Consider the following 22,227-nt stretch of genomic DNA (forward strand, 5'->3'; position numbering starts at 1 on the left):
GTCTACCTTAGCTAGTTCTTCTCTCATCCCATTGTAATCGCCTTTGTTTAAGCACAAAACACTAATGTTTGATTTTACCTTGTCATCCTCCAACTGTATTTTAAATTCCACCATATTGTGGTCGCTCTTTCCAAGAGGATCCCGAACGGTGCGCAGGGGCCTTCTGGGAGGTGAGTATTGAGTTTAAAAGCTCTTACCTTTACAGGAGCAGCCCTTTGGATTTCGGCGGCAGCGGTGCGCAGGGGCCTTCTTGGAGGTGAGTAGTGTATTTAAAAAGCCTTACCTTTACAGGAGCAGCCCTTTGGATTTTGGCGGCAGCGGTGCGCAGGGGCCTTCTGGGAGGTGAGTAGTGAGTTTAAAAGCTCTTACCTTTACAGGAGCAGCCCTTTGGATTTCGGCGGCAGCGGTGCGCAGGGGCCTTCTTGGAGGTGAGTAGTGTATTTAAAAAGCCTTACCTTTACAGGAGCAGCCCTTTGGATTTCGGCGGCAGCGGTGCGCAGGGGCCTTCTGGGAAGTGAGTAGTGAGTTTAAAAGCTCTTACCTTTACAGGAGCAGCCCTTTGGATTTCGGCGGCAGCGGTGCGCAGGGGCCTTCTTGGAGGTGAGTAGTGCATTTAAAAAGCCTTGCCTGGTCCCGTGTCTGTTCTTCTTTTCTGTTTTATTTGTTTTTATATAAGGCGGGAACCGGAAGTTCGACCTCTGGCAAGTCCCCCCCCCCCCCCCAAACCAATAAATTCTGGTGGAGAGGAAACCCGAGACACTACATGTGTAGTGTCTCCCACCCGCCCTCCTCCTCTAACCTAATAATAAGACCCATTGGTGTAAGGTAAGTGCCATATTATATTATTATATTATTAGCATTGTGCAGGTCAAGGATCGGAGGTGGAGGAGCAGTCTCTGTCAGCGAGAGAACCTGAGAACATCTCAGACACTCAGAAGGTAAGTAAGTGATTTTTACTTTTATACCTTTTTTCAAATTGTGTATGTCGGGAGAAACTGAAGTGACATCACAGAAAAGCTGTGACCTGAGAGGCTGGTTGGGATTCTAACCTAAATTTTTAAAAAAAATTTGAGTATTTGGGAACTAATTAAACATAATAACTTAATTATAATTTAGAGGGTATCTAAGCCAGAGATCGGAGAGTATTATAGTTAGCTATCGCATTTCTATTAGAAATCTAGTGCTAGGAAACAGATAGTTGACAGTAACTTTGCAATTTAAAAAAAAAGTATTTAAAAAAAAAAAAGACAAATTTTAATTTTAATTAATTGACGCAATGTCAGTTAGAGGGGTGCTGTGCTCTGACTGTGAGATGTGGCAGGTCCGGGAGGCTTCCAGCGTCCCGGATGGCTTCATCTGTAGAAAGTGCACCCAACTGCAGCTCCTCACAGACCGCATGGTTCGGTTGGAGCAGCAATTGGATGCACTTAGGAGCATGCAGGTGGCGGAAAGCGTCATAGATCGCAGTTATGTAAATGTGGTCACACCCAAGGTGCAGGCAGAGAAATGGGTAACCACCAGAAAGGGCAGGCAGTCAGTGCAGGAATCCCCTGTGGTTGTCCCCCTCTCGAACAGATATACCCCTTTGGATACTGTCGGGGGGGATAGCCTATCAGGGGAAAACAGCAGCAGCCAGAGCAGTGGCACCACGGCTGGCTCTGATGTTCAGAAGGGAGGGTCAAAGCGCAGAAGAGTAATAGTAATAGGGGACTCTATAGTCAGGGGCACAGATAGGCGCTTCTGTGGACGTGAAAGAGACTCCAGGATGGTATGTTGCCTCCCTGGTGCCAGGGTCCAGGATGTCTCCGAACGGGTAGAGGGAATCCTGAAGGGGGAGGGCAAACAGGCAGAGGTCGTTGTACATATTGGTACTAACGACATAGGCAGGAAGGGGCATGAGGTCCTGCAGCAGGAGTTCAGGGAGCTAGGCAGAAAGTTAAAAGACAGGACCTCGAGGGTTGTAATCTCGGGATTACTCCCTGTGCCACGTGCCAGTGAGGCTAGAAATAGGAAGATAGAGCAGATAAACACGTGGCTAAACAGCTGGTGTAGGAGGGAGGGTTTCCATTATCTGGACCACTGGGAGCTCTTCCGGGGCAGGTGTGACCTGTATAAGATGGACGGGTTGCATCTAAACCGGAGAGGCATAAATATCCTGGCCGCGAGGTTTGCTAGTGTCACACGGGAGGGTTTAAACTAGTATGGCAGGGGGGTGGGCACGGGAGCAATAGGTCAGAAGGTGAGAGCATTGAGGGAGAACTAGGGAATAGGGACAGTGTGGCTCTGAGGCAGAGCAGACGGGGAGAAGTTGCTGAACACAGCGGGTCTGGTGGCCTGAAGTGCATATGTTTTAATGCAAGGAGCATTACGGGTAAGGCAGATGAATTTAGAGCTTGGATTACTACTTGGAACTATGATGTTGTTGCCATTACAGAGACCTGGTTGAGGGAAGGGCAGGATTGGCAGCTAAACGTTCCAGGATTTAGATGTTTCAGGCGGGATAGAGGGGGATGTAAAAGGGGAGGCGGAGTTGCGCTACTTGTTCGGGAGAATATCACAGCTATACTGCGAGAGGACACCTCAGAGGGCAGTGAGGCTATATGGGTAGAGATCAGGAATAAGAAGGGTGCAGTCACAATGTTGGGGGTATACTACAGGCCTCCCAACAGCCAGCGGGAGATAGAGGAGCAGATAGGTAGACAGATTTTGGAAAAGAGTAAAAACAACAGGGTTGTGGTGATGGGAGACTTCAACTTCCCCAATATTGACTGGGACTCACTTAGTGCCAGGGGCTTAGACGGGGCGGAGTTTGTAAGGAGCATCCAGGAGGGCTTCTTAAAACAATATGTAAACAGTCCAACTGGGGAAGGGGCGGTACTGGACCTGGTATTGGGGAATGAGCCCGGCCAGGTGGTAGATGTTTCAGTAGGGGAGCATTTCGGTAACAGTGACCACAATTCAGTAAGTTTTAAAGTACTGGTGGACAAGGATAAGAGTGGTCCGAGGATGAATGTGCTAAATTGGGGGAAGGCTAATTATAACAATATTAGGCGGGAACTGAAGAACATAGATTGGGGGCGGATGTTTGAGGGCAAATCAACATCTGACATGTGGGAGGCTTTCAAGTGTCAGTTGAAAGGAATACAGGACAGGCATGTTCCTGTGAGGAAGAAAGATAAATACGGCAATTTTCGGGAACCTTGGATGACGAGTGATATTGTAGGCCTCGTCAAAAAGAAAAAGGAGGCATTTGTCAGGGCTAAAAGGCTGGGAACAGACGAAGTCTGTGTGGCATATAAGGAAAGTAGGAAGGAACTTAAGCAAGGAGTCAGGAGGGCTAGAAGGGGTCATGAAAAGTCATTGGCAAATAGGGTTAAGGAAAATCCCAAGGCTTTTTACACGTACATAAAAAGCAAGAGGGTAGCCAGGGAAAGGGTTGGCCACTGAAGGATAGGCAAGGGAATCTATGTGTGGAGCCAGAGGAAATGGGCAAGGTACTAAATGAATACTTTGCATCAGTATTCACCAAAGAGAAGGAATTGGTAGATGTTGAGTCTGGAGAAGGGGGTGTAGATAGCCTGGGTCACATTGTGATCCAAAAAGACGAGGTGTTGGGTGTCTTAAAAAATATTAAGGTAGATAAGTCCCCAGGGCCTGATGGGATCTACCCCAGAATACTGAAGGAGGCTGGAGAGGAAATTGCTGAGGCCTTGACAGAAATCTTTGGATCCTCGCTGTCTTCAGGGGATGTCCCGGAGGACTGGAGAATAGCCAATGTTGTTCCTCTGTTTAAGAAGGGTAGCAAGGATAATCCCGGGAACTACAGGCCGGTGAGCCTTACTTCAGTGGTAGGGAAATTACTGGAGAGAATTCTTCGAGACAGGATCTACTCCCATTTGGAAGCAAATGGACGTATTAGTGAGAGGCAGCACGGTTTTGTGAAGGGGAGGTCGTGTCTCACTAACTTGATAGAGTTTTTCGAGGAGGTCACTAAGATGATTGATGCAGGTAGGGCAGTAGATGTTGTCTATATGGACTTCAGTAAGGCCTTTGACAAGGTCCCTCATGGTAGACTAGTACAAAAGGCGAAGTCACACGGGATCAGGGGTGAACTGGCAAGGTGGATACAGAACTGGCTAGGCCATAGAAGGCAGAGGGTAGCAATGGAGGGATGCTTTTCTAATTGGAGGGCTGTGACCAGTGGTGTTCCACAGGGATCAGTGCTGGGACCTTTGCTCTTTGTAGTATATATAACTGATTTGGAGGAAAATGTAACTGGTCTGATTAGTAAGTTTGCAGACGACACAAAGGTTGGTGGAATTGCGGATAGCGATGAGGACTGTCTGAGGATACAGCAGGATTTAGATTGTCTGGAGACTTGGGCGGAGAGATGGCAGATGGAGTTTAATCCGGACAAATGTGAGGTAATGCATTTTGGAAGGGCTAATGCAGGTAGGGAATATACAGTGAATGGTAGAACCCTCAAGCGTATTGAAAGTCAAAGAGATCTGGGAGTACAGGTCCACAGGTCATTGAAAGGGGCAACACAGGTGGAGAAGGTAGTCAAGAAGGCATACGGCATGCTTGCCTTCATTGGCCGGGGCATTGAGTATAAGAATTGGCAAGTCATGTTGCAGCTGTATAGAACCTTAATTAGGCCACACTTGGAGTATAGTGTTCAATTCTGGTCGCCACACTACCAGAAGGATGTGGAGGCTTTAGAGAGGGTGCAGAAGAGATTTACCAGAATGTTGCCTGGTATGGAGGGCATAAGCTATGAGGAGCGATTGAATAAACTCGGTTTGTTCTCACTGGAACGAAGGAGGTTGAGGGGCGACCTGATAGAGGTATACAAAATTATGAGGGGCATAGACAGAGTGGATAGTCAGAGGCTTTTCCCCAGGGTAGAGGGGTCAATTACTAGGGGGCATAGGTTTAAGGTAAGAGGGGCAAGGTTTAGAGTAGATGTACGAGGCAAGTTTTTTACGCAGAGGGTAGTGGGTGCCTGGAACTCACTACCGGAGGAGGTAGTGGAAGCAGGGACGATAGGGACATTTAAGGGGCATCTTAACAAATATATGAATAGGATGGGAATAGAAGGATACGGACCCAGGAAGTGTAGAAGATTGTAGTTTAGTCGGGCAGTATGGTCGGCACGGGCTTGGAGGGCCGAAGGGCCTGTTCCTGTGCTGTACATTTCTTTGTTCTTTGTTGTTCTATGAGATCATTAATCAATCCTGCCTCATTACACAGGACCAGATCTAGGACCGCTTGTTCCCTTGTCGGTTCCATTACATACTGTTCCAGGAAATTATCCCGGGCACATTCTATAAACCCCTCCTCAAGGCTGCCTTTACCAACCTGGTTAAACCAATCGATATGCAGATTAAAATCTCCCATGATAACCGCTGTACCATTTCTACATGCATCCATTATTTCTTTGCTTATTGCCTGCCCTACCATCCTGCTACTATTTGGTGGCCTATAGACTACTCCTATCAGTGACCTTTTCGCCTTACTATTCCTGATTTCCACCCAAATTGATTCAACCTTGTCCTCCATAGCACCAATATCATCCCTTACTATTGCCCGGATGCCATCCTTAAACAACAAAGGTACACCACTGCCCTTACCGTCCATTCTATCCTTTCGTATAGTCTGATACCCTTGGATATTTAACTCCCAGTCGTGACCATCTTTTAACCATGTTTCAGTAATGGCCACTAAATCATAGTCATTCACGATGATTTGCGCCATCAACTCATTTACCTTATTTTGTATACTACGAGCATTCAGGTAAAGTACACTTATGCTGTTTTTTATGTCTTTGTTATGAATCCTAACACCTTGATCAGTAACTTTTCGCAAGTTATTTTTCCTCTTACCCTTTCTCCTAATTTTCCTTGTCTTTGAACCCATATCTCTACATAATAACCTGTCACGTAACCTGCTGCCTTGATCTCCATTAACCATTATACTGTCCATAGCTTTACACTTCCCTTCCCCCCAACTTGCTAGTTTAAAGTCCTTGTGACCAACCTATTTATCCTATTCGCTAGAACACTGGTCCCAGAATGGTTCAGGTGAAGACCGTCCCAACGGTACAGGTCCCTCCTGCCCCAGTACTGATGCCAATGCCCCATGAAATGGAATCCCTCTTTCCCGCACCACTCCTTTAGCCACGTGTTAACTTCCCTAATTTTCTCAACCCTATGCCAATTGGCACGTGGCTCGGGTAGTAATCCAGAGATTATAACCCTGGAGGACCTGTTCTTTAATTTAGTCCCTAGTGTTTGATAATCCCCAAACAGGTCCTCTTTCCTAGTCTTACCTATGTTGTTAGTCCCAACGTGGACCACAACAACTGGATCCTCCCCCTCCCTCTCCAAAATCCTTTCAAGCCGATCAGAGATGCCCCTCACCCTGGCACCGGGCAGGCAACATACCATACGGGACTCTCGATCTGGCTTACAAAGGATGCCATCAATCCCCCTAATTATAGAATCCCCTACAACTACCACTTGTCTTTTTGTTCCCCCCTCTTGAATGGCTTCCTGTACCACGGTGCAGTGGTCAGTCAACGCATCCTCCCTACAGCCCTCTTCCTCATCCACACAGGGAGCAAGTACCTCATACCTGTTGGAAAAGGTCAAGGGCTGAGGCTCCTCAACTCAGGATCCCCCTACCTGCCTCCCTTGCAGTCACACCACTCTGTTCCTGACCACTGTCCGAATTAACAGTACTTATTCTACCGGGTGTGACTGCCTCCTGAAACAAAGCGTCCAGGTAATTTTCCCTCTCCCTGATGTGCCGCAGTGTGTGCAGCTCGGCCTCCAGCTCATCAATTCTGAGCCGAAGTTCCTCGAGCAGCCAACACTTGCTGCAGATGTGGTCACTGACGGTCTCAATGGGATCCACCAGTTCCATCATCATACAGCAACAGCACATCACCGGTCCAGCCATATTCAATTAGTTAATTAATTTAAATAATAATTTTTTAAAATTTAAATTTTTATATAACCTCAAGGATAAACCCAAACACCAACAAAAACACAGCCCTCTCTCGCCACTCACCCGAACTCAGTCACTCACCTAAACTCAGATGCACTCTGTTCCAATCAGCACTCCGTGTCTAAAGGCACTCCTGCCACACCTTTCGTGCACTCACCTCTCTCAGCACTGTCCCGACTCTCTCCTCCCGCACTTTTTAAATCTCCCGGCTCTCTCCTCCCGCGCTGTTTTCGCTATCCCGGCTCTCTCTCCTCTCGCGCTGTTTTCGCTGTCCCGGCTCTCTCTCTCCTCTCGCGGTGTTTTTGCTGTCCCGGCTCTCTCCTCCCGCGCTTTTAAATCTCCCGGCTCTCTCCTCCCGCGCTGTTTTCGCTGTCCCGGCTCTCTCTCCTCTCGCGCTGTTTTCCCTGTCCCGGTTCTCTCCTCTCGCGCTGTTTTCGCTGTCCCGGCTCTCTCTCCTCTCGCGCTGTTTTCGCTGTCCCGGCTCTCTTCTCCCGCGCTTTTAAAATCTCCCGGCTCTCTCCTCCCGCGCTGTTTTCGCTGTCCCGGCTCTTCCTCTCGCTAATCCCGTCTAAACTAAACTAAACTATACAATCTCACCCCCCCTTATTGTATCTGCTAACGGTTTAGATTTCCCTGAAGAAGTCGATAAACGGCTGCCACCACCGGACGAACCCTAACATATGATTAGGGATAGTCAGCATGGCTTTGTGAAAGGTAGGTCATGCCTCACAAACTTTATCGAGTTCTTTGAGAAGGTGACTGAACAGGTAGACGAGGGTAGAGCAGTTGATGTGGTGGAAATGGATTTCAGTAAAGCGTTTGATAAGGTTCCCCACGGTAGACTATTGCAGAAAATACGGAGGCTGGGGATTGAGGGTGATTTAGATATGTGGATCAGAAATTAGCTAGCTGAAAGAAGACAGAGGGTGGTGGTTGATGGGAAATGTTCAGAATGGAGTTCAGTTACAAGTGGCGTACCACAAGGATCTGTTCTGGGGCCGTTTCTGTTTGTCATTTTTATAAATGACCTAGAGGAGGGCGCAGAAGGGTGGGTGAGTAAATTTGCAGACGACACTAAAGTCGGTGGTGTTGTCGACAGTGCGGAAGGATGTTGCAGGTTACAGAGGGACATAGATAAGCTGCAGAGCTGGGCTGAGAGGTGGCAAATGGAGTTTAATGTAGAGAAGTGTGAGGTGATTCACTTTGGAAGGAATAACAGGAATGCGGAATATTTGGCCAATGGTAAAGTTCTTGGAAGTGTGGATGAGCAGAGGGATCTCGGTATCCATGTACATAGATCCCTGAAAGTTGCCACCCAGGTTGATAGGGTTGTGAAGAAGGCCTATGGAGTGTTGGCCTTTATTGGTAGAGGGATTGAGTTCCGGAGTCATGAGGTCATGTTGCAGCTGTACAAAACTCTGGTACGGCCACATTTGGAGTATTGCGTACAGTTCTGGTCACCTCATTATAGGAAGGACGTGGAAGCTTTGGAGCGGGTGCAGAGGAGATTTACCAGGATGTTGCCTGGTATGGAGGGAAAATCTTATGAGGAAAGGCTGATGGACTTGAGGTTGTTTTCGTTAGAGAGAAGAAGGTTAAGAGGAGACTTAATAGTGGCATACAAAATGATCAGGGGGTGAGATAGGGTAGACAGTGAGAGCCTTCTCCCGCGGATGGAAATGGCTAGCACGAGGGGACATAGCCTTAAACTGAGGGGTAATAGATATAGGACAGAGGTCAGAGGTAGGTTCTTTACGCAAAGAGTGGTGAGGCCATGGAATGCCCTACCTGCAACAGTAGTGAATTCGCCAACATTGAGGGCATTTATTGGATAAGCATATGGATGATAATGGCATAGTGTAGGTTAGATGGCTTTTGTTTTTTTACTTCCCATGTCGGTGTAACGTCGTGGGCCGAAGGGCCTGTACTGCGCTGTATCGTTCTATGTTCTATGTTCTATATTGAACCGCTTGGGGCAAACTTAATTTTCTCAAGCCTGAGAAACCCAGCCATGTTGCTAACCCACACCCCCGAGTCTCTCCATGGTGATAGGATCTGTCTCTGGGCTACCAAAGAGGCAAAGGCCAAAACAACAGCCTCTCTCGCCCCCTGGACTCCCGGGTCTATCCGACACTCCAAACATCGCCACCTCTGGACTCGGTGCCACCCTTGTCTTTCATACTGTGGACATGACATCGGCAAATCCCTGCCAGAATCCCCTAAGCTTCGGACATGCCCAAAACATGTGGACATGATTCGCGGGCCCTTCCGCACACACCTGTCCTCCACCCCTTCAAAAAAACCTGCTCATCCGGGCCACCTTCATGTGTGCCCGGTGGACCACCTTGAATTGTATCAGGCTGAGCCTGGCACATGATGAGGACGTGTTGACTCTACTCAGAGCATTTTCCTATAAACCCGCCTCAAGTTCCTTACCCAATTCATCTTCCCACTTGCGCTTAACCTCCCCTATCTCAGTTCCCTCCCACTACTTAAGCTCTTTATAAATTTCTGAGACTTTCCCCTCCCCCACTCCTGTCTTTGAAACAACCTTATCCTGTGTCCCATGAGGTGATAGACGTGGAAAGGTCGAAACCTGCCTCCGTACAAAGTCCCTCACCTGCAGATAACGAAACCCATTCCCTCCAGGCAATTCAAACTCCTCCAAACAAGGAAAGCTCCCATCAATAAACAGATCACCCAGCCTCTCAATCCCTGCTCTCTGCCAACTCTGAAACTCCCCATCCAACCTCCCCGGTGCAAACCGGTGGTTCCCACAAATTGGAGTCCACACCGATGCTCCTTGCACTCCCATATGCTTCCGCCACTGTCCCCAAACTCTCAGGGCCACCTGCGTTTGTGGAGTACCGGGCCAGCGAGAACAGCAGAGGTGCCGTTACCAGTGCCCCTAAACTTGTGCCCCTACATGATGCCGCCTCCACTGCGCCCATACCGACCCCTCCCCCACTACCCACTTCCTAATCATGACTATATTTGCCGCCCAGTAATAATTCTTAAAGTTCGGTAAGGCCAGCCCCCCCCCCCCCGCCCGCCCCCCAACCCTCGGCTCTGCTACAAAAGCCCCTTCCTTACTCGCGGAGTCTTGCCCACCCAAACAAACCCAGATATCACCACATTGACCTGCTTAAAAAGAGCTTTTAGGATAAAAATAGGGAGACACTGAAAAATAAATAAAAATCTCAGGAGAATCGTCATCTTTACGGTCTGTACCCTCCCCGCCATTGACAACAGGAGCATGTCCCTCCGCCGAAAGTCCTGCTTCATTTGCTCAATTAACCGGGCCAGATTTAAGTTATACAACTGCCCCCATCCCCATGCCACCTGAATTCTCAAGTATCGGAAACTCCCTCCCACCACATTAAACGGCAACTCCCCGAGCCTCCTCTTCCGCCCCCTCGCCTGAATCACAAAAACCTCGCTTTTACCCATATTCAATTTGTACCCTGAGAACTGGCCAAATTCCCCTAGGATCCAATCTCTCCCGTCCCCCCTAACGGGGCAGAAATATACAGGAGTCGGTCGTCTGCATATAACGAGACCCTGGGCTCCAACCCCCTCCCCACCCCCGGACTAAACCCTTCTGGTCATTTGACGTTCTCAGCGCCATCGCCAGTGGCTCAATAGCCAAGACAAACAGCAGTGGGGAGGGTGGACATCCCTGCCTCGTCCCCCGGTGCAGCCTGAAATATTCCAAGCTCACTCGGTTCGTCCGCACACTCGCCATCGGTGCCTGTTACAGCAACCGGACCCAGTCCACAAAACCCTGCCCAAACCCAAACCACCCCAGGACCTCCCACAAATACTGCCACTCCACCTGGTCAAAGGCCTTTTCCATGTCCATAGCGACCACTACCTCCACCTCCCTACCCTCGGAGGGCATCATGATAACATTCAATAGCCTACATACATTGGCCGTTAACTGCGTTCCTTTGACAAATCCCGCCTGGTTCTCACCTATCACTCCTGGAACACAATCCTCTATTCTTGAGGCCAAAATCTTGGCCAGTAATTTGGCGTCTACGTCCAGTAAGGAGATTGGTCTATATGACTCACATTGTTCTGGGTCCTTCTCCCGTTTCAGAATCAATGAGATCGAAGCCTGTGACATTGTTGGGGGAAGAACACCTCGCTCGCTATCCTCGTTAAATGCCCTCAGCAGCAACGGCCCCACACCCCAGAAACTTCTTATAAAATTCCACTGGGTATCCGTGCGTCCCCGGGGCCTTGCCCGACTGCATGGCCTCCAATCCCTTTACTATTTCTACAATCCCGATCGGGGCTCCCACCCCCGCCACCAACCCTTCCACCACCTTCGGAAACTCCAAACCCTCCAAAAGACGCCACATCCCCTCCACCGCAGCTGGGAGCTCCGATTCATACAGCTGGCTATAAAATTCCTTGAATACCCCGTTCACCCCCACTGGGTCCAAAATCGTGTTCCCCCCTCTATCCTTCACTCTTCCTTTCCCCACAGCTGCCTCTTGTTTCCTGAACTGATGTGCTAGCATCCTGCTTGCCTTCTCCCCATACTCATAAACCACCCCTCTCGCCTTCTTCAACTGCCCCACCATCTTCCCTGTGGATAGCAAACCAAACTCCATCTGCAACCTCTGCCTTTTCTTCAACAACCCCGCCTCCGGGGCTCCATGTACCTCCTGTCCACCTGGAGAAAATCCCTAACCAGCCTGTCCATTTCCGCCAGTTCCACCTTCTCCCTATGAGCCCGTACCAAAATCAACTCCCCCCTAACTACTGCCATCAACTCCTCCCATATCATTGCTGCCGAAACCTACCCCGTGTCATTTACCTCCACATAATTCTGGATGGCTTCCCTTACCCACCCACACACCACCGCATCTGCTAACAGCCCTATGTCTAATCTCCAGTGTAGATGCTGGCCCCCCTCCTTGCTCACCCGTAAATCCACCCTGTGTGGGGCATGATCCAACACTACAATCGCCGAGTACTCGGCGTCTACCACCCCTGCCATGAAAGCCCTATCCAAGACAAAAAAGTCAATCCGGGAGTACACTTTGTGTATATGGGAGAAAAAAGAAAACTTCTTTGATCTCGGTTGTCCAAACCACCACGGATCTACCCCTCCCACTTGTTCCATAAACCCCTTTAGTTTGTTCGCTGCAGCAGGCACCCTCCCTGTCCTCGAACCCGACCGATCCAGCCTCGGATCTCTAACCGCATTAAAGTCTCCCCCCCCCCCCCCCCCCCCCCCCCACCCGCCCAATGATCAGCCGATGAGAGTCCAGGTGCGGAATCTTCCAGAACACCCGCCTCAAACTCCGCGTCGTGCCAGTTTGGTACACAGATGTTCACTGATACCACCGGCATCACCTTCCCACTCACCATAACGTACCCCCCCACCCCCGATTCTGCCACTATGCTTCCCACTTCAAATGACACCCGCTTATTGATAAAAATGCTAACTTCCTAGTTTGAGAGTCTAGCCCCGAATGAAATACTTGCCCACCCATCCCTTCCTCAGCCTCGTCTGATCCACCACCCTCAGGTGTCTCCTGTAGCATCGCCACGTCCGCCTTGCACGAACACGCGGGCCCTCTTGACTGGCCCATTCAGCCCTTTCACGTTCCATGTGGTCAGCCTCCCCCCGCCGCCCGCCCCCGATCAGCCATCACCCTTCTTAGGCCAGCCTCCAGCCCGTGTCCCGAGCCTCTCCAGGCCCGCCCTCAGGCGTCCACCGTCATTGAATTCCATTCTGTCGCCAAAGGTCAGTCCCTCCCCTGTCAGCAGATCAATACTGATTTGTTATGTTGGAGGTGTAACATAAGCGGCTTCCTTGTGGTGCACTTGACAAAGGAAGGTTCAGATGTGGAGATAACGTCAACACGTTTATTAAACTATTTACACTTCTATTACTCGGGTTCGACACTACTGCTAATCCTACTATAGCTGCCCAGACTGACTAACCAGTTGCTGCAATCCACATGGTGTGTGTAATATTGAATCAACCCTGTGTCTCTACTCACTGACTGTCTCCACTGGAAAGAGGCAGATCATGTGTGTGGTGTCCTTTATATATGGGTTGGTGTAATGCCCCCGTGGTCATGTCACCTCCTTGTGTATCGTGAATGTCCATTGGTCGTGTCCTATCTACCTGATCTATTGGTTGAGTGTGTGCGTGTGATGTTTCTGGTGCTCCCTCTAGTGTCTAGCTAGCCTACATGCATTTACATTGATGCACATCACCATAAATACCCTTCTCTTCCCCTCCCCCTCTCCCCCCATAACAAAATAACAATCCCAATCTCCTTCAGCAAACTTATCACCTGCTCGGCCCCTACTGCGCTTCCGTGAGCTAGCCCGCCCAGCTAGCCTGGTAACCCTCGGCCATGGCGCCAAGCATCCTTACCCCCACTGATCCCCCTCCCCACGCTCGACCAACTTACATGCATTTGCAAGCATTACAGTCCCCAACAAACACAAAGAAGAAAATTCCGCTCACCATCCCCCATTGAGAACAAAGTTAACCCGCAAACAAAACTGAACAACGGCCCCAAACTTAGTACAAAACAATACATACAGAAGCAGAAGAAAATAGAAGTTTAACAACAGATCAAGAACACAGCTACCTACCCCCAAGTTCAATGTCCTTCATCACCTGCCAGTTCCGTGTCTCTGGCAAAGTTCATCGCCTCTTCTGCCGTTCCGAGGTTCTGGCCCTCGTATGCGACCCACAAACGTGCTGGGTACAGCATACCGAATTTAAACCCCTTCTTAAAGAGGGCTGATTTAACTTTATTGAAACTCACCCTTCTTTTGGCCAGTTCCGCACCCAAGTCCTGATAGATACGCAACTCATTACCTTCCCATAGACAGCTCCCCGAAAGCCTGGCCCACCTCAAGATCTGTTCCTTGTCTAGGAACTGGTGCATTCGTACCACCATCGCCCTCGGTGGCTCATTCCTCAACGGCTTCCTCATAGGCTCCCTGTGTGCCCTGACCACCTCCAAGGTTCGAGCAAACGCACCTTCCCCCAGCTGCTTCTCGAACACACGTGCCACATATACATCTGCAACCGCTCCCTCGCTGCCCTCCAGCAGACCAACGATCCTCAGATTCTGCCTACGCGATCTGTTCTCCAGATCCTCCACTTTATCTTGCAGCCTCTTGTGATGGTTCTTCTTCAGCCCCTTCTCCACCGCCATCGCGGCTAGCTGATCGTCGTGCTCAGTCACTGCCTCCTGCATTTTCTGGATCGCCTGAACCTGGGTTTCCAGTCTCTGTTCCACACATCTTTATCGGATCCAGATATTCTTTCCTCTGCTGAGCAAATGCCACTAGTTGCTCCGTCGACCACTGGGCCAGCAGTTTTGGTCCCTGACCTTCCGCCATAATCCCCTGTGTCGCAGGCTACACTCCCGTCTTCGACCAACGTTCTCTTCTTTTCAGACCACTTCTGGTCCACAAATCCATACAGTGGTGGGGAATCCTCCTCTTCTACTTCACCAGTCCCTTATTTTGTCGAACAAATCCACCGTAAGTCGGGGGAAAAGGTCCAAATGGTCCACCTCGATAGGAAGCTAAAATGTGCGACCACTCACAGCATGGTCGCCATCGGAGGCCCTAGACCCCCTTCTAATCAATTCTGGCCAGCTCCTCCCTCATGTCTTTGCAGTTACTTTTATTCAATTACATTTGTTACATCTGATTGCAGCTTCTCCCTCTCAAACTGCAGGGTAAATTCTATCATATGGTGGTCACTGCTTCCTCAGGGTTCCTACACCTTATGTTCCCTAATCAAGTCTGCCTCATTACACATCACCAAAGCCAGAATTGCCTGTTACCTAGTAGGCGCTACCATAAGCTGCTCCAAAAAGTCAGCGCGCAGATATTTCACAAATTCCTTTTCTTTGGATTCGCTACCAACCTGATTTTCCCAGTCCACCTGCATATTGAAATCCCCCATGATTATTGTAATATTACCTTTCTTATGCCTTTTCTACCACCTGACCTATTTTCTGCCCACATCCTGACTATTGCTAGGGGGCCTATACATAACTCACACTTGGGTCTTTTTTCCTTTGCGATTCTTGAACTCTACCCGCACAGATTCTACACCTTCCGATCCTATATTGTTTTTTGCTATCATTTGTTACGAACAATGCAACCCCACCCCTCTGCCCATCCTTTCGATAGGACACATATCCTTGGATATTTAGATCCCAGCCCTGATCCACATAGCACAGGGGGCAGTGGCACAATAGCACTGTTGCTTCACAGCGCCAGGACCCAGGTTCGATTCTTGGCTTGGGTCACTGTCTGTGTGGAGTCTGCACATTCTCCGTGTCTGTGTGGGTTTCGTCCGGGTGCTCCGGATTCCTCCCACAAGTCCCGAAAGAGGTGCTTGTTAGGTAAATTGATCATTCGGAATTCTCCCTCTGTGTACCCGAACAGGCGCCGGAATGTGGCGACGAGGGAATTTTCACAGTAACTTAATTGCAGTGTTAATGTAAGCCTACTTGTGACACTAATAAAGATTATTATTACAACTGCAGAGAAGATGCATAGAAAGATTAGTTCAAGGGCCATTCAGGAGTCTGGTAACAGCAGGGAAGAAGTTGTTTTTTAATCTGTTAGTGCATGTTCTCAAACCTTTGTATCTTTTGCCTGATGGAAGAGGTTGGAAGAGAGAATAGATGGAAGAGGGGCAGCACGGTAGCATTGTGGATAGCACAATTGCTTCACAGCTCCAGGGTCTCAGGTTCGATTCCCGGCTTGGGTCACTGTCTGTGCGGAGTCTGCACATCCTCCCCGTGTGTGCGTGGGTTTCCTCCGGGTGCTCCGGTTTCCTCCCACAGTCCAAAGATGTGCAGGTTAGGTGGATTGGCCATGATAAATTGCCCTTAGTGTGTTCAAAATTGCCCTTGGTGTTGGGTGGGGTTACTGGGTTGTGGGGATAGGGTGGAAGTGTGGGCTTGGGTAGGATGCTCTATCCAAGAGCCGGTGTAGACTCGATGGGCCGAATGGCCTCCTTCTGCACTGTAAATTCTATCTATCTATAAGAATAACCTGGTGGGAGGGGTCTTTAATTATGCTGCCCACTTTCCCAAGGCAGTGGGAGGTGTAGACAGATCCCTTTTGCTGTGCCTGAAGTTTGATTCTTGCCACTTTCTATACTCTGTTCTATTATGTGTTGGAAACATAGAAAATAGAAGCACGAGGCCATTCGGCCCTTCGATTCTGATCATGGTTGATTATCAAGTTCAATACCCTGATCCCGCCTTCCCCCCATATCCTTGATCCCTTTAGCCCGAAGAGCTTTATCTAATGCCTTCTTGAAATTACACAATGTTTTGGCCTCAACTACTTTCTGTGGTAGCAAATTCCCCAGATTCACCACTCTCTGGGTGAAGAAATTTCTCCTCACCTCAGTCCTAAAAGGTTTACCCCTTATCCTCAAACTATGGCCCCTAGTTCTGGACTCCCCCACCATCGGGAACATTCTTTCTGAATCTACTCTGTCTAATCCTGTTGGAATTTTGTAAGTTTCTATGAGATCTCCTCTCAGACTTTTAAACTGCAATGAATATAATCCAAACCGACTTAATTTCTCCTCATATGACAGTCCCGCCATCGCAGGAATCAGCCTGGTATGTTCTGGAAACTTTACTAACCACTCCTTCAACTCATTTGAAGTCCTCATCATCAACCTACGCTCTCACCTTATCCTTTAACTTGGATTTTCTAATTTTCCATACAACTGATTTAGCTTAAAGCCCTAACTACAGCCCTAGTTATGCGATTTGCCAGGTCTCTGGTCCCAGCTTAATTCAGGTGAAGACCATCCCATCGGAACAGCTCCTTCCTTCCCCAGTACTGGTGCCAATGTCCCATGAATTCATACCCATTTCTCCCACACCAACCTTTGAGCCACGCATTTACCACTTTAATCTTATTGATCCTGCGCTAATTAGTTTAGTAATCCGGTAGTAATCCGGAGATTATTACCTTTTTTGTTCTGCTTTTTAATTTAGCCCGTAGCTGCTCATATTTCTTCAACCAAACTCTGTCTTTTTTCTATCTATGTCGTTGGTACGTACGTGGACCACGGCAACTGGATCTTTACCCTCCCACTCCAAGTTCCTCTGCAGCACAGATGAGATATCCCAAACCCACGGGCTTGTGGAGGATGTGGGATGCTTTAGAGAGAAGATTAATAGTGGAGACAAGAAATCAAGGTTTTATCTGCTTTCTATAGAACTAGTAGGTCATTGAACCCCTGAAGATTGTTCCAACAATCAGTTAGAGCAGAGCTGATGTGAACCTCAATATTGCTTTTATCTATCCAGTGCACTGCATGCATACACTTGCGCCTTCGTTAATTAGGTGTATTTCAATCATTGTCTAGGCGACACAGCATCTGTGTGTGCAAGCAATGGATTAGAACGTACCAGTTATCGTCTGCTTACTTGAATTCCCACCCCACCCTTAAACTTAGTCATATTGGGTAGCTTTGCCCAAATCTCAAACAATTTTTGCCCATAACCTCTTGTGCGAAATCTTTACAAATGCTTTCCAGAAATCTATATAGACAACCTCCATTTACACTCCTCTGTCCATAATGCTCATGACCGCCTCGAAAATTAAACTAGTTTAATCAGATACAATCCATCCTTCCCAAATCTATATATTCTCTGATCAGCTTATACATATTAGGGGCTGGTTTAGCACACTGGGCTAAATAGCTGGCTTTTAAAGCAGACCAAGGCAGGACAGCAGCACGGTTCAATTCCCATACCAGCCTCCCCGAACAGGCGCTGGAATGTGGCGACTAGGGGCTTTTCACAGTAACTTCATTGAAGCCTACTTGTGACAATAAGCGATTTTCATTTCACTTCATTTCATATTTAAGTGCTCAGTCACTCAGTCCCTGATGAAAGAGTCCAGTCAATTCCCCAATACTGTCAGGTCAGTAGTTTCCTGGTTTCTGTCACCGTCCTTTTTTAATTAATGGTAAATTTTCCAACAAAAGACATGGGGTGGGATTCTCCGTCCAACCGCACCCATTTTCTTGTGTGGCTTGCATTCGCCGGCAGGGGGATCCTCCGTCTCACCTGCCAGCCAATGGGGTTTCCCATTGTGGACACCCCCACGCCGTTGGGAAATTCGCGGGCTTGAGTGCGCTGCCAGCAAGGTGGAAGATTCCGCCGAAGGAGAATCCAGCCCCTCATTCCTAAATCTAGATAGCTTTAGAAAATGATGATGAACATGCTGGAAATTTCTCCATTTATCTCTTTCAGTAGCAACTGTCAGGAGATGTGTCATCTGGTGTCCTGTAATTTTTCTATTACCGTATTTAAAAAAATAATATAAAATTCAATAAGCTCTAATTTCTTAGATTCCCTGATATTTTCTGTTCTTTTACAAGTCTGCTCTTCCCGTGTAATCACACTGTATGACCTGAATCTGCCTTTAATGGGCCCAGATTCCCTCTTAGCACTCTCTCTTAATAAACGAGTGAAACATTTTACTGTCAATCCTGACGTCCCTTGCAAGGTGTTGCTCCTATCTCTTTTGCACCTTTTATTTTGCCTTTGACTCCCTTTACTGATTTTTACAGCTCTCCCAGAATTTCTGCTTTTGCTTGCATTTGTGGAAACCTTTTCTTTTATGTCTCTGACCTCATTTATTGACAATGGTTGCTTAACTGAACGAGCAGAGCTTTTGCATTTTAGGGATGTGCAAGATCATATCATATGGCTTACCCATTAACAGTTTAGCCCAGTTAACCAGAGGTGAATTCATTTCTTGCTTAAGTTTGGCTTGCTTAAATGTAAAGCCACTGCATTTCCCCTTTGAGCCAGTATCAAAATACTGTAGCCGTTATTTATTCTTGCACAATATCAAACAGCACAACAAAACAGCAATCCATCCTCAAAGGTTGCTGCATCCTTCCTCAGCTGCTCGCATGTTCCTCCTGTGTGAGCTTTGCTCTGTCCTCTTGATGCCAGGCAGGTTTAAGTATGTAAAATTAGAACAGCAAAGGAGTCTATTTTTAAACCTCTAAAGAACAGGCCAGTTCCACCTTCACCAAGGGCCACAGAAACATCAACCCCTTTACATTTCTAGTTATTAAATGGGGATTGCTGATCAATTAATCCTTTCACATACCTGCAGTCCTTGCCCATCTACTGTTGTCGAATTGCATTTGAAAGCCTGATTGTTATCATCTGAACTTGTGGTCGTTGGTGAATCATTTTCAGCCTTTTTCTGATTGGGCTGTCTATCCTTTAAAACAGAAAACCAACCAAAACAATTAATCAAATCTGATACCAGATTATCTATATTTTGTTGGACATACCAGCCACAGGTCCACTCACAAATGAGTGCAATGGTGTTCTTGTCAACCAAGCTCCCCAAGTCGATTAAGCCCCCAGTAGAATGGAAATCCTTTCATGAAGCTATACCCCTTCGATTTCAAAAATATGGTTTTCAAACATTAAACTGACTGGAAACTTTGCCATTTGAACTGAGACAGATCAAACTACTTAAAAATGCAAGGCCTTCTTCCAAAGTGAAGGTGAAAACAAACAGGATACCCTCAAAGGAGTGCAAAGAGAAAGAGTTTTATAGTTCAGAGGCCCAATAAAACTTGTTACTGTCTAAAGGAGGAAACATTATAACGCAAAGTGCTGGATATTGAAACAATGGCTGTCACAAACAGACCCACCCAAAATTTTTTGAAAATAAACAATGGGTGAAGTACAACAGACCAGAAGGTTTTCAGCACAGGAAACAGACCAATAGCTGGTCTCTCTTGTTTTCTTTCGGAATAAGCGCATTATTCAGTTCAGAAGCCAACTTTACTAGAATTATACCAGCAAGCTGAGATCTCATAATAATGGTAACATTATCTATATCTGACTACATCACTAAAACCAGCTAATCCAAATTGGCTGCACCTTTTAAAATCTATGCATCAAGGACAATTAAAGGGCACATGACCAGTTTAAAACATTTTTTTTTCCCAATTGGACACCCATGTGCCTTTTTTTTATTTCACAAAAATACTCCAGACTTGATTAATTTGTAAATTAATATCTAACTTAATCACACACCAATGGAATTATTCCAAATATTCAAACCTGCTCATAGCATTTACACTTTAAGAACAATTTTTCAATCAGAAAATAACATACATTTATTCACAACACTCAAACTTCTGAACTTAAAGTATGTACACTTGAATAAATTAGGAGTCTACTTAAAAGAAATGGTGACTAATTTAATTATTTACTTCTCACAATACTTGATGTATTAAAGGTGGAAATGAAAAATGGTCAATTTGTTCAGTCACTCAAGATTTTCAAAGCATTTTTAACTGCTGCATATTTTTGCATGACTTTATTTCCTGCTGAATTAAGAAGTGGTACGAAGTTTTAAGAAGTTGACCACTGTTTTTTGAATATTTCATTCAAGTCAACATTTATTATACGTGAGAATGCCAAGAGTGAAATTCAAAAACAGGAAATTTAAAAAGATTAGGAGGAAAGTAAAGCAAAATTACACTTGAAATGCTCAGGCATTGTACAAGAAACTCAATTGTTGAAGTCTTACCAGAACTACTGGGCATATATAGGCGGGAAGTAATATGTGGTCTTTTAGTTGGCCACCATCACACTCGGGTTTGATATGTGACACACATTTGTTGTGAAGCTGCAAAAAAATAAAAAAATAAGTAATAAGTAACTCAAACTATGAATTTCAAACAGCTAAAGATGACCTTAACAATCGATGATGGAGGGCTAAGCTGTCCAAGTAGATTCTAATGTAATTTAATGAAGTCAAGAGTCAAAGTTCTAGGATCGTATGTATGGGGTCAGAACTTCTTTGGAGTGACAATCATAGTCAGATTGTCACTTTGCTCTTTTTTTTACTCACCTCATTCTGGACCGATACCTGTGTAAAGTGGTAAGTTTAAAGGTCCCAGCCACTTTGAGAAGCCAGGGAGAAGGTAAGTGAGTGAGGTGTTAGGATGGTTGTGGCAGGGATGGGGGGTAGTTAGGGACCAGGAGGGCAGTCAAGAGGTTGGGGGGGGGGGGGGGGGGGTGTATTGGTAGTCTTGTTACCCAGGGGTTAGGAGCTGCTTAATTGCTCTAACATTTCCTGGGCAACTATTCTGATAAAAGAGTTGGAACCATCTGAAGTCTCCAGTTAGGATCAGTTTCGGATGGTCCCAATACAGGATGTCCACTGGATATTTAAATTGCCATACAGTCCTTGCATGGGGACTTCCGGGAAAGGTGGGGGGTGTTCCCCAATGTATCTTCTGGTGTACGTCCATTGTATAAATGGAAGTTCTGGATTATGATTAAAATAATGTAGGTTTCTCAATTGCTTTTTCAAAAATATTACACTCTTAAAGCAAAAGACAAGGAGTGAAAGTACACTAAGCGTTTGAGGCTCAAGCAGCTGAGGCCTGGAAGCATGTAACCTACTTATCCTCTGAAGTGCAAAGCAAACTATGGCCAGGAGAAAAGTGAAGACATTTGATATCCTGAAAAATAAAAAGAAGAATCCATAGACAAAATAACTTCAGACAAGTTTTAACCATTGACTTAGAAATGAAGATCTCCTCATGCTGGGTTCTTTCAGGAGATAACCCTGACGTATCTGTGAAAACATTCTGCATGCTGTCTGTAGTTATTTGTGGAAATGCAATTAACGTTGTACCTGTGTATTTTCAAAAGGTGCATGACAAAATGCGACACAGGAGGCTTATGAATAAAATTATGTTCATGGTATTCTACGAATTTGGGCAGCATAGACTGGAAACTGAAAGTGGTGGATTGGACTGGGAATACATAACATCAGCATTCCTGAAGTGTCGCTGTTGAGTTCACGAATCTCCTTTATTCATTTGTAGATGAGTGAGGGATAATCCTGAGGTGGAGTGGATGGCCTCCTTGCTTCTGAACCAGAATCTCTGGGTTCAGTCCCAATCCAGGACTTGATGGGCAAGGAAGGTATGTGCATAACACAACCAAATATATTGTGAATCAATTTGTAAATCCTAACAACATACCTCAATGGGAGGCGGTAAGAGGGGGAGAGAATGTTTGTCAGCCACGTGGTGGAAAGAAATTGAAGCCTTTTAAAATTCTTTCATGGGATGTGGGCAGCACTGGGCTAGTTTATATATTTATCATCCCTAATTGC

At 46.9% G+C, this 22,227-nt stretch overlaps 1 protein-coding gene across 4 annotated transcripts in view; it reads right to left on the bottom strand.

The window, feature by feature from the left end:
- Positions 1-22,227, bottom strand: part of dgkg (diacylglycerol kinase, gamma) — a 985,082-nt gene that overhangs the window by 473,954 nt on the left and 488,901 nt on the right. For all 4 annotated transcript variants that reach the window (XM_072479609.1, XM_072479595.1, XM_072479601.1 and 1 more), the window contains 2 exons: positions 20,626-20,724; positions 19,180-19,296 (listed from right to left, as the gene is read on the bottom strand). In XM_072479609.1, the coding sequence (XP_072335710.1) occupies positions 19,180-19,296; positions 20,626-20,724 (216 nt within the window). The remainder of the gene's footprint in view (positions 1-19,179; positions 19,297-20,625; positions 20,725-22,227) is intronic.

Source organism: Scyliorhinus torazame, chromosome 2 (genome assembly GCF_047496885.1).
Source record: "Scyliorhinus torazame isolate Kashiwa2021f chromosome 2, sScyTor2.1, whole genome shotgun sequence".
Lineage (NCBI taxonomy): Eukaryota > Metazoa > Chordata > Chondrichthyes > Carcharhiniformes > Scyliorhinidae > Scyliorhinus > Scyliorhinus torazame.